The sequence below is a fragment of the Merops nubicus genome, unplaced genomic scaffold (genome assembly GCF_000691845.1).
Source record: "Merops nubicus isolate BGI_N331 unplaced genomic scaffold, ASM69184v1 scaffold2734, whole genome shotgun sequence".
Taxonomy (NCBI): Eukaryota; Metazoa; Chordata; class Aves; order Coraciiformes; family Meropidae; genus Merops; species Merops nubicus.
This window is the reverse complement of record NW_008603413.1, coordinates 190-12,924: the sequence shown is the minus strand read 5'-3', so window position 1 is coordinate 12,924 and position 12,735 is coordinate 190. Positions and strand designations below refer to the sequence as shown.

General features: G+C 38.8%; 1 protein-coding gene across 1 annotated transcript in view; it reads right to left on the bottom strand.

Moving 5' to 3' along the window:
• The window catches only part of LOC103771336 (intersectin-2-like), a gene marked incomplete at its 3' end in the record, with an annotated part of 31,524 nt that extends 19,691 nt beyond the window's left edge, over nucleotides 1-11,833 (bottom strand). The window contains exon 1 of the mRNA XM_008938626.1: nucleotides 11,767-11,833. Within this exon, the coding sequence (XP_008936874.1) occupies nucleotides 11,767-11,797 (31 nt within the window). The remainder of the gene's footprint in view (nucleotides 1-11,766) is intronic.
• Between the last annotated feature and the right edge of the window lie 902 nt (nucleotides 11,834-12,735).

The window sequence follows — 12,735 nt, the reverse complement described above, 5'->3', positions numbered from 1 at the left end:
CAATCCTAGAAGAGAAGTAAACAGGCTTGAAAATGACCCAAGACTTCTGCCACTAACTAGTTAGTACCAAAAGGTCACTGCACCAGGAGCAGTGTGATCAGTGGAAAGGACAAAGGTGACTTTCACTTGTGGAAAATCAGCAGACATTTCTCCCATTCTCCAAAGAACTATGTTTGTCCTCCACTGATGGGCCTTGCCTGTTTTTCTCTAATAAAAAACATGCTCCTACGACCTACAAAGTTAATTAACTCCACAGAGATAATAAACTTAAATTGAAAGAGCATTCCTTGTAGACATCAGTCACAAGGATTAGCTATTCTACCACCACCTTCTTAACCACCAAAAACCCCTAGCATTAAGCTTCATAATGACCCTAAATAAATATTTACCCTCATGTTTGAAGATGGGGAAATTTCAACACAGACAAGCAGCAGCGTGCCCCAAGCTGCATAACAAGGGGTTTTCCTTAATGCAACCAGCAACTGCTTTACTCTCTCCCATTAGGAGCTTTGAGAGTCGTTTTGGGTAAGACATTCTGGGATAAATCTAATAATTCCAGTTTTTCTCTGTCTCTGCTTGTAGACAAGTCTACCACAGAATTGTTTATGACAGACCAGATTTAATGCTCCCAGCTGAGATGTTGAATCACACTTCCAATTTTGCCTCAGTGGTGAGGACACACATTTTACCACTAGTCTGAATTTCCAGATTCCTTACCAGTGTTATTGCTGTTTTCAATATTTGCTTCCCTGGTTTTGTTGCTGATGCTTTACATCAAACACAGGAGAATACACTGACTAATAATAAGCATTTATTCTTATTTAGGTCTGTAAATGTTATGAACTGCCACTGTGGTGGCTTTGGGCCCATCCCAAAGTATCATCTGCTCTTCCCTGAGGAATATCTCTTCCTATTCCCAGCTCCCATGTTCTCAGGCCAGGGCAGGAGTCACATGCAACCTCCTTTCACAATGCACACATTAATCCCACTACTACCTGTCCTGCCAGAAACTCTTCATGGAGGCTCTCAGCATAATAAGAAACACTGGGGAAACTGCAAGAGGAAATGGGTACATCTCTGCTCAACAACTTCAGCAGCTGCTTTAATGTACACCCAGTTTAAAGGAAACATCTGTAGCTAAAGCTTGTTAAACAGAGAGAAATGTGTTTCTCCTTTAATTTGGTATTTTCACTAAAATTCTAAGACTTCTGCCCACTGAAGCCAAGAGAATTTTACAAGATTTTCATGTGTCTCTGATGTGCTATCCCAAAGTCACCGTTACCTGCAGACAGGTTGTTAAGTAGCATCAGGCAAGAGCAAAGGTACACAGATTTGGCCAAGAAATGCTTACTTAATCGAAGAGTATGCTTACAGAAATGTGGACAAAGCAGCAGCTGTATTTTAGGACATAATTCCCATTCTCTGCATTATGTACAGGATTTCTTGATGTTCTGGTGCACTGGGAATCCTTATGTTCAGCAGTTCACTAAAATCAAGACTCTGGCTTGCTTACACTAACCACCTGCTCCTAGAAAAGAGGAGGAGAATGCCCCACGATGCAGTACTCTGCCTGATGATGTGGCCCCTGCCACTCCCCCACTTCGATACACAAAATCCATCTGTAAAGGAAGAACATCCAGATTTCTGTGCCACGCAATGATCTCAATGCAGGAACATGATCCTTGCTTTTACAGTGAGTATAATGTCTCAAACAATTTAGAGATACATAACAGTCTAGTCCATGCTAACAGTAACAATCCACTCGTTTTCTGAATTTTAAAGCGCAACCTGATGACTCCAAAGCACTTAAACTATCAGTTTCTGGTAACAGGATAGTATTTCTAGACTTCATAAAAATCAAAGAATCATTTAGCTCATTATGGCTATCCATTTTCAGAAGCTCCTTTTAAATTAAATTATTGCCAAGCTCCACTGAAACACAAAGCAACACATCAAGCAAGAAAAATATTTCAAAAAAACACCCATAAAACACAGATACAGCAAATGACAGCAAATTTACTTGAAGATGTGTAAACAAACAAAAATAATGCATGTTAAAATTTTGTTAGAGCTCCACTAATGTAAAAAATATGTTAGGAAATGTGTATAAACATAATAGCAGCCTCAACTGCACATTAAGATGCTACATTTTATACTAGTTTTCTGTAGGTTATGACAACTCATTCAATAGTTTTTCCTGAAATTTTAATGAAACAAGTTTTCCATTTCTCATCAAAAAGTGCAATTACTGAACCTACAGTGTTAGTAAACTCATAATTTATTCTTGACAGCTAATTTAACTTTTCCTTTGAGGAAAAAGTTGGCACACAGACTTGGCTTAACCTCAGCCTTCCCCACATCTGGTTTCAATAATAGCAATAAATATAAAAGTATTTTCTGCCTAATTCTGGAAAAACAATGCCATTGATACCACCTGCAACTGCTGAGTTACTAACACAGATGCAGCACATGAAATAAGTCCATCCTGCTATCCAGTGACATAATTATGCCTTCTCCCAGAATCATAGAATCATTTAGGTTGGAAAAGATCTTTAAGATCACCGGGTCCAACCATTAACCCAGCACTGCCAACTCCACCTCTAAACCACATCCCTATGTGCCAATTAAATCGCTCCAGGGATGGTGACTTAACCACTTCCCTGAGCAGCCTGTTCCAGTGCTTGACGACCCTTTCAGTGAAAAAACATTTCCCAATAGCCAACCTAAACCTCCCCCAGCACAACTTGAGGCCATTCCTCTTGTCCTTGTTAGCCAGGAGAAGAGACTGATCCCCACCTTGCTACAACCTCCTTTCAGGGAGTTGTAGAGAGCAATAAGGTCTCCCCTCAGCCTTCTTGTCTGCAGGCTAAACCACCTCAGTTCCCTCAGCTGCTCTTCTTAACACTTCTTCTCCAGACCCTTCAGCAGGTTCACTGTCCTTCTCTGGACTCACTCCAGCACCTCAATATCCTTTTTGTGGCAAGAGGCCTGAGGCTGAGCACAGTACTGGAGGTGTGGCCTCACCAGCAGGCAGTACCGGGGGATGATCCCTTCCCTAGGCCTGCCATTAAAAACTTCAGATGGATTTTAGAGAAGGAAAAGTAAAAAGTCACACCAACAAGAATCTTTTCCAATGGAAGGTATGGAAAATTCAAGTAAGCAGTATTATCAAGACATAAGATAAGTATACTTTGCCAAATTCTCCTCTAGCAGCACCAAGACCTAGCTCCCTTTGTTAGGGTAAGCAGCTGACAGACTCCAGAGTCTTCTTTCCCAGCATGACACAGAAGATGGAAGGTCGGCTTACTCTTCAGTTTAGGACAAGTCAGAAGGAGTTTTTTTAGTAAACTCCTGTCAACCTACACAGCATCAAAGACTTCAATAAGGACAAGTTTTTAGTTCCCATGCTTGAGGAAAAAGCCCACCTGAGCTTTGACTAAACTTTTCTAACTCTGAAAATCACTTTTTTATGCTTCCGCTGCTCATTAGCATCCACATACACCCCTATAACAATTAAAAATTTACAAAAGAATAATTTGTTTGATTATCTAGTAAATCTCTGTAGAATGCAGCAAAACTAATAAGATTCAGGTGAGTTTCCATCTGCAGCAGCCAGGAAATCTTTCTGCCCCGGGAGAAATGCAGGCAGCAAACAACACCAAGAAAGAGGATGCAAAATGAAGCTTGAAATTAGGTGGAGTAAAGGAAATTATTCTCTTACAAAAACATATTCTGACACACCACCAGAGCAGAACTCTATCCAAGGAATATTAGACCCTTTATGGTAATTTTTGTAGTTATTGTTATTATCTGGCCATTAGAGTAAAATTGACATTTCTGGGTTCTCAGACTTGTGGAGGAAGTCTGGGACCAGGAGGAAGGCTGAGGGGCTGTATTTACAATGGACAACTGGGATGTAGGCTTGAAAGGAAAAAGGAAGAGAGAAGAACCACCAAATTACAAACAAAAAACAAAACCTCAAAAAAACCTCGTTCTTGTTACCCTCCTCTTTATCATTTCTAGTCCAGACAGAAAGAAAAGAGACAGGGAAAACCAGAAGAAAACACCAAGGTAACAAAAGCAAGAATAAGAGTGTTTGCTTAAACAGTAGTCCTTGTAATGTTAAATTACTAATTAGCAGAACCTGCCAACTGTATCCAGTGCATACACAACACCACTACCCCAGCATACTAGGGAGTCTGGTTTTAAATATAATAAATTGGAAACTGTCTCATTTATGTTCATAAGGCCTTTGGTATGGGTTAATACCATCGTCCCTAATCCTGCATCCACGGTGGCTCATAGGGCCACTTCAGGAATAGAATCAGGAACAGACTTCTTCCCTCAGTATTACAGTTTCTCAACTGGCAGAAATCAGCAATTTGGCAGAATTCTTGAGAAAAAACAAAACAAAAACACCACACACTTAAAAAAAAAAAAAAGTCATTTCATAGCCATGGTACAGATCTTTCCTCCCCAGGTTTTGATTCCATGTACTGGGACATCTTGAGACAGCCTGTCCCAAAGCTGTTCATTGTATTAAACCAACCAACCAATCAACCATTTTCTTCTGTCTGCTTCAAGCTCAATAATTTCACTAGATATTGCTTTCCTTTTCAGTAATGAAAAACACACGAATATTCTTTCCCTTGTTAGCTTTTTTTTATATGATTATGGCTTCACAGATTTTTATCATATCCTCCACTCAGCTGTCTCTTCTCTAAAGTGAGCTAAACAGCTCTAATCCATTTAGTCTCCCCTAACACAAGAACCACATTCTCTCTTTGGCCATCTTTATCTCCGTGTCTAATTCTAGCTTTTTCCAGAGCCTCAAGTGTAACAGATCCTGGCAACAACAGTATCTAATTTCCAGAAAGGTAAGTTTAGTGGACATTGAATTATCTTCACTTAGGTTAAAAACTATTGATCATATATTTCTTAATCCAGTGTGACTATCAAGAACATGAGCAATAAGAGGAGTGATTCTGCTGGCCTTCCAAGCCATAGCATCTCTATCAGAAACAGTCTGTACATTAATTTGCACCTGTAATTTTTTTTTTTCCCACCAAGCTTGAAGATTTCTTGTGAAATGCAGTGTTAGGAAAGCACTATTGTTTGTTGCACAGTAAATTTTTGCCTGTAGCCCTCAAGAAAATACAAGTGGATTATTTTCCATGGTGTTATACAAGTACCAACACACACTGTAACAAGTGCAGATCTCTTTGATAATATTAAAACTGTGCCTTTCAGGCAATACATGTTTCCTAAAGAAACAAAAACTGTACTTCAGAGATCACAGTTAAACAACAAATTATGGTTATGAGAAGATATGCTGGAGAAAATGTTTGTATGTGCTTTAAAATATAACAATTTATATACATATATATATAAACTTTCAAGGAAATTAATTCCTTAAACAGCACTAACATAGCCCTTGATATTCAGTTAATCTTACCTGTTCTTGAGACTCACACACAGAAAACTGCACAAGCAAAAAACCAGGAATGTTTTTAAGTTATTAAAAGGTCTTCTCTAAAGGTGCCTGATAAGAACACCAGTCTCATGAACACTGAAATTCTTTCAGCTTTCCAAGATTTCACCCCTGCTAACTATCTCAACTACTACTCAAAGTTACTGTTCCATTGCAGGAAAAACAACAGATGTCTTAAAGAACTGGTGCAGTATATTGAAAAGCCTCAACACAGAAGATACCTAATTAAAGAAACACAACATTATATAAATACATTTGACAGAACACAATATCTAAAAACATGTTTATTCTTGTCATAATTAGTGGGCTAAACCTGAACTCATTCTGCCAATACCAATTAAACTCATCTATGCCCTGTTCAAAGTGGCCCCGATGATCACAGACAACATGGAATCCAGTAGATGTTAAGATGGCACCACTGCACACAATGCCTAGCAACCCTAAATCACAACAACCACACAACATGGTTTATCAGAAAACTTTATCACAGACTTCTGAAGCTATTTATCTAAGAAATAAACTTGCACAGTCAAAGCCCTTAGAAGCTCAGCCATGTGACAGATTCATGTTTCTGAGTCCCTTCAGATAAGCCTGCAAGTCCTTTGCCTCCATTTTGGGGAAATATTTGTAGAACTTCTTGTGTGATTTTTTTTTTTGTTTTTTCTGTCGTTATTAGGTTTTCATGTGCTTTGAAGAAAAACTTTCAGGAGGTCTTGCTGACACCAAAAATAAATAAAGCAGTTTGCATTATCGTATTATTACTCCAGATAAAAACTGTCTTGAATTCCCCACTCAGTGTAATCTTATAGGCTTAAAATAAGTTAATGGATGAAGATCTCACACTAATCTTCAGTAGATTATTACTTAATTTTTTATTTAGTTTTTCTGCATTTGAGGAGAATCAGATTGGAAGGGACTTCCAAGGTCACCACGTTCAGACTGCTGGTACTCCAAGAAACTCTAATACATTAATTCCTTCCTAAAATGCAAGGTCTGCCTTAAGGCCATCAGACTTTGCCTTGACCATGGTCCAAAATGTCCCTGCTGACAGAAACATTCCATCCTACTTCCAGAGCAACTGCACCAAAGCTGATTCATCTCTATTTAACCTTGTGTTAACATTGTACTTAAATTTATTTTCCCTACTTACTATTTATTTTCCTAATATGAAAAAATTAAAGTGTAAATTTATTTACTCTGAAGTAAATACAATATTTTTTTTAAAAAAAAAAACAAACCAGTAGGGTTTTTTTTGGTAGATTAGCAAAGCCAATCTCATTAGCCTTTCACAATTAGTTTCTCCTGGATAACACTGAAGCCTAACTCTGTCTACTACACTTCCTGGATTTTTCTTTCCCCCTCCTAAGCAGACAACTCAAATTCTATCCTACACCCCACAAGATGTCTCACCAGCCTTATGCAACAGCACACAGCACTCCCTATTTCATCCAGCCCATTTTAGGATGCATTTCCTTTCCCTGGAATCACGTAATTATGACACCACCATCTCACATATCCGGCTGCCTTCCCCTTTACTCACACTCAACTGCTGGCTTCCCAACATCCAGCAAAAATTCCTCCAGCCCATAATGCTATGATTAAAAAAAAACTATGTGAAGACAGCACAACAGAAGTGTGATGAAATCTAACCAATGAGATCAAGTTCATACTCTATAATTCCGGCTGGAAAATGATTCCTAAGTTTGTGCCATCAACCAATTTAACCAGCATACACTTTGCTTTTCACTGATGACGTTGCCATAAATAATCAAGATCCATTAAGAATATTACTGTTACAAAATCCCAGTTTAAAATTTGCATTTGCTCTCCCTTTTAGACAGTTACTTCTCTAATCCAGTCCAAACATGCGTTCTCTTACACCGTCTACAAAATTCAGTTACTGAAGAAGGCAAAAGGTGCAGCCTTCCTTTGTTAAAATCTAGTTACACTTACTCCATCTAACAATTACCTCCATGACTATTTCTTCCTCCAATGATCTCCCCTTGTATCTTTTGTGTGAATCATATTATCCTCATAATTACATATGAATAAGACATTGGGTATTCCACAGTCCTACAGCACTATTTCTGACTTGTTAGGATTAAAGAAAACATACAATATGGCACACACAAATGGAGAGCTAAGTTTTTGCAGGATGTGATACTGGAAAATATACACCTCTCTGACTTAAACATATTAATTTTGCTCCACATCAACTGACATCACTGTCCTCACTGAAAAGTGAAAGGATTAACTTACAGGTAAGGACACAGAAAAAATGTGACCTTGTCGTAGAATTTCTTTCCTTTCCTTTTAGATGGGAGAATAAGTTCCAATACTGTCTTCACAAGGTCTAATTCATAATTCAGCTTAGGATCTTTATCTACACTTGTTGATATCCAAGTCTACAGTTTCCAGATCTACCATGCACACAAGTTTAGGAGTCAGGTTGCATTCAAGTAGTTTTTAATTGACCTGTCATGAGCAGGATTCCTCTGAATCCAAAAAAAATCAGACCACGGATCTTGAGGCACATTTTGTAATAGAGAAGATGCAGCATAACTTTGCATCAGCAAGTGTTTTACCCTTGACATCAGTGGAATGAGGAACTCACTCAATCCATTTATGTCTACCCTGGTCTCCAACACACCTAACTGCAGGGCCACAAAACTCAATTCTATTCACAGCAGCCTAAATTGCAGTTTGCCTTATGAAGGTTGATAAGCTTGTGAAATGAGTTACGAGTATTGCTTTTTGCATCTCATTTTATCAGAGGTATTTTCCTGCTGGACCACAAAAAAATTATATCAAAAGGAAACAGGCTGTATGAGGGAAGAGGAAGGACAAATAAAAACATTTTTAAAAAAATAACAGACCAAAAATTCCAATAGTACTTAAGGAAACAATGTGTAAGATACTGATCAGCAAATACTGATTTCCTTGTTCCGGCTGGGCCGTCAAGATTACATCTCCCCAAATCAAGATCCAGCATCAGCATGGATATTAAACCTTGAATAAAATCTAGCCTACAGAAGGGCAGTTAGGAGAATGGCAACATCTTGCAACTGCTCTTCAGCTGTAAAGAAGGCATCCTGTGGCAGTGAAGGCTTCTTCCTCCTGCTCTGTGATAAAGACAGCAATCACAGAGACAAATTAAGCAGGAGTACATTTTAACCTATTAAAGGCTTTATTTTTTTAATTGTTGTTTGTGGTTAGTGTATTAACTCCTTCTTTAAAAGTACAATGTCTAAGGTAATTGTTATTTAGTGTACCTAAATTCCCTTTCCAAAAGCTTTTGCTAAACTTGGAATGAATTCCTCAGAAAGCTTTATCCCAACGGAGAACTGTATGTAAGGAGAACAAACTACCAGTAACTGGGTTTGTTTTATCATGTTCAGAGAGATAATTAGAGGATAAAACTAAATCCTCAGTATGGGATTCTTGATCTCGTTTGTGCACTGGGGAGATGAATATGCCTGGAGTAGCTCTTTGATAGAATTGGACTCCACAGAGACCAAGGTCTGGTATCCATCTGGTGCTGTGTGTACATTTTGTAACTGGCAGCCTTCCTACAGAAGAAGAAGAAACACGTTGCTCAACCTTGCCTGTTCATATAAAATGTCCTCACAACCTTTACATTTTGCACAGGCACTAAATTTGTTAATGACTGCCAGGTCTGCCCTGCATTCCAGAAAAAAATCAACGTGCATTCTTCAAGCCCTGCTCTTCCTCTTTGAATTTCCATTCTGTTAGTATGGCGCTCACAAAGGTGACCTTGGAGAGGAAAGGAGAGTCACAGGGAACTCCGTTCTGTTTGTTCACTGCCTTTGGAGAAGAAAGGTGAGTCTAGCAAGAGCATGTGCCCTTAGAGCACACAATGCCTCAACAAGCAAGTTTACCTATGGCCACGTAATTAAAGAAGAGCATGCCAGCTCTCAGTACGACACACCACTCAGTTCCCCTTCCTTCTTGAGGTCCTGTGTAGACTTCCCCTTCTCTGCTTGAGTTGGTAAATAAAGCATTGTAGCATCTTCCACTTGTATTTGTTCAAGACTATGTAAGTATTGTGCTTTGTCACTTGAACCCTGCAGTTCCCAAAGCTGCTGTCACCCTGTGTCACATCATCACAGTCGTACACACATCCGCTCTACGCCATCCACCCGCTTTCCTCTCACACTGGATGCCAAAAATAATCCTGAAACAGACACTACTTCATGCCTTGCACCACTAAAGAACTGAAAGCAAAGTGTATTGTACCTTGATACGACTAAGAGCTTTCTCCCCAGAAGAAAATCACAGTTTTCTCTGAGTAGGACACAAAAGGGTCAATGCTCTGTCACTACAGAGGTGTGGCAGGCAGCAGCCATGCCTGGTGGTTAGTTGCCTCATGCACAACCCCATTCTTCATCTCATGCCTCAAGTCACCAGCAAGGTGGAACAACATAATGAGAGGTTTCCACTGAGCAACAAGTGGCAAATGCAGGTGATCTACTTTGAATGTGAACAACAGCAATAGGAAGTAGCAGGGAAGAGGAACACTGATTAAAGAAGAACAATTTCAACTGCAAAGGTTCCTCAATATAAAACCACTTTTAAAAAAATGCCCTTTTTTCCACCTGACTTGTTTGAAATTTAATAAATTCTGATATGAAATATAACTGCAAAACTACACAGAGTCATTCAAATATTCAGTGAGAAGCAACAGTTTAATTATTGCCTGGTAACCCTCTCACACTCCCTTACTATGTTTTTCAACCCAGTATAATCCTGTGAGGGGAAAGGCTGTATTTGTGGCACTGTTCCTTTGAGAGTGGCAGACAGTACTGGCCAAGGGACTTCAGATGAAGGAAAGGATCACTCTCCCAAAATAAGACCTCTGAGATCAAGTCACGTATGTCCTCAGTGCCACCAACACACCTGCAAGCCTTCAACAGAACCAAGGAGTATAAAACCAAACCAGAAAGACATTGAATACTTTATGCATAGATCAGCCATGGAAACAGCCAAGAACATAACTCTGTCTTCTCCCTGAAGAGAGCTTCTGTTTATTTTAAATTGAGAATCAAAAAGTATGTGGCAATTAAAAAAGTTTTTTCATCATGTCCAAGAAAGCAGAAAAAAAAAAATGTGGTATTTAGGTTTTTCCCTATTATATACAATATATTGACTCATTTTACTCCTCTTTTATTGTTAGGTCTGTGAAACAAGGTCTGGAATAAACTGCAGCTGACTGTATTTAAAAAAAAAGGCGTTGATCACACCATTTATTTCTGTCACAAAATGTCCTACACACACGTGAAGCAGATGTATAAAACAGAGGTTTAATTTTAAATCTGGGTGTTCTTCTGCAGAAACCCACTTCCCCTCATTCACCCAATTTATCCCAGCACTGACAACTGTCTAAATTAGTTAAAGACCTCCCAGTCCTGCAGTAACCTTTACAGATAAATAAGAAACACTTTTCCTTATATCTATTTCCCTGTTTTTATGGGGAGAAAAACTCCCTATCTGGAATATCTGAAGTGCAAAGCATTGTTCCTATACTCATCTTTTTATTTTGGCCAGTTCAACAAACAACAACAACATGTTAACATCAAATTTCTCGCAGGCATTTGCAAATTGTATCTACAGAAACAAAGCTTGCTTAGAAATAAAAAGCTCCAAAACATAAATACACTCATGAACAATCTTAAAGTTTCAACTCTCAGCTGTTTTGGAAACGAAATGATGAGAAACAAATCCAAAAGTTTCCATAGTAGATGGGGCACATAGTCAAGGAGAACATTATTAACATTTTTTTTTTTGGAGAAAAACTGATATTTTTTTCTTGAGACAGACTGATTACTTTCATCAATGTAGCAAACTGCTTAACATTCAAATGTTTTGGTTTAAATTAAATAGCATAATATACTATAATGAAACTGATTTTGTTGTGAATTACATAAGACAAAAGGTATGCAAGTTTAATCAACTATTATTTAGCATATTCCTAACCTGAAGTCAGACAGTATTCACACTACAAGTCATACATTCCTCAACCCTTTAAGTGATCTGAGATTATGAGATGCTCCAGGCGTAGCTGTACTCCAAATTACACTGCAGTAATTCCACTGAATTTCTCCCAGTCTTCTAGTACAAGTTAGGCTACAGGAAAGAGTCTGCAGCAAACTGACCATAATGCTGGTGCAGGTGCTAAACCCATCATTTAAAAAAAAATTAAGAATACAGAAAAATGCCCCCACCCCTAACAAAACAAACCGAGTGGAGCTACTCACCATTCATAGCTGTGGGAAACTGAGCCATCATGGTCCCGAATATGCCTTGCTAGCTCTTAGCCATCTGCAACATAAAAACATTGTGCCATTAATAATGCAACAAGGGCAGAACGTAGCTCTGCTCCCGCTGAGCAGGGGGAATGTCTGTCCCCTTTAGCTCACACTTCCGACAGCAGACAATGTCGGGCTCCAGGCTGCTGCTGAACGAGCTGAATTTACATTTGGGAGGGGGTGGGGGAATTTTTTTTTTTTCTTCTATTTTTTATAGGGTATGCAGTGCAGTCCTGAACCTAGTGGCACATTCTTAAAGGAAAACAGTACCAACTGTTTAGCAACTGCTGCATAATGTACACAAACAGTTGACAACATGTCAGAACATATGGTGTGGAGAACAGCCCTCTCTCTCCTGGCAGGAGGACAGGCTCTGGGTCCCAGCAGAGCTTTTCCAGCTCGCCCTGGTAAATATTTATGCATATCACAAAAAAAAGTTCAATTCACAGCTCCGTAACTGAAGGCTGCTGCTGAGAAAAGTGGAAGAACAATCACTATTCAAATCCCTTCATTCTGCTACTCCCTGCACTGTTTACAAAGAAAACACTCTTCACATGATGTATTCCCAAAAAGTGACTTGTCCCAATAAAAATTTGTAGTCAGCCAGTTTTCCATAACCAACACAACGAAGTTATTCCTGCTTTTGAGCCACCACATAAAGACTCAACAGCAACATTTAAAGGGGTCTCAGTACAATGGACTTTCATCATAAATACCAGAGTACTAGGACTTATTTTGGTTTTCTGATAGGTATCCTTGCAAGAGTGCCTGTATGAATTGTTAGTAATTCCTTAGACTTGCAAAATATTCACTAAGACTTATCTAAGGGATAAGCTTAAGCACCACTTCACAAACATAGAACTATGACAATGCAGAGAGCTTTTGCTTTGGATAAGATCATTTTAGTTAAATACTGAA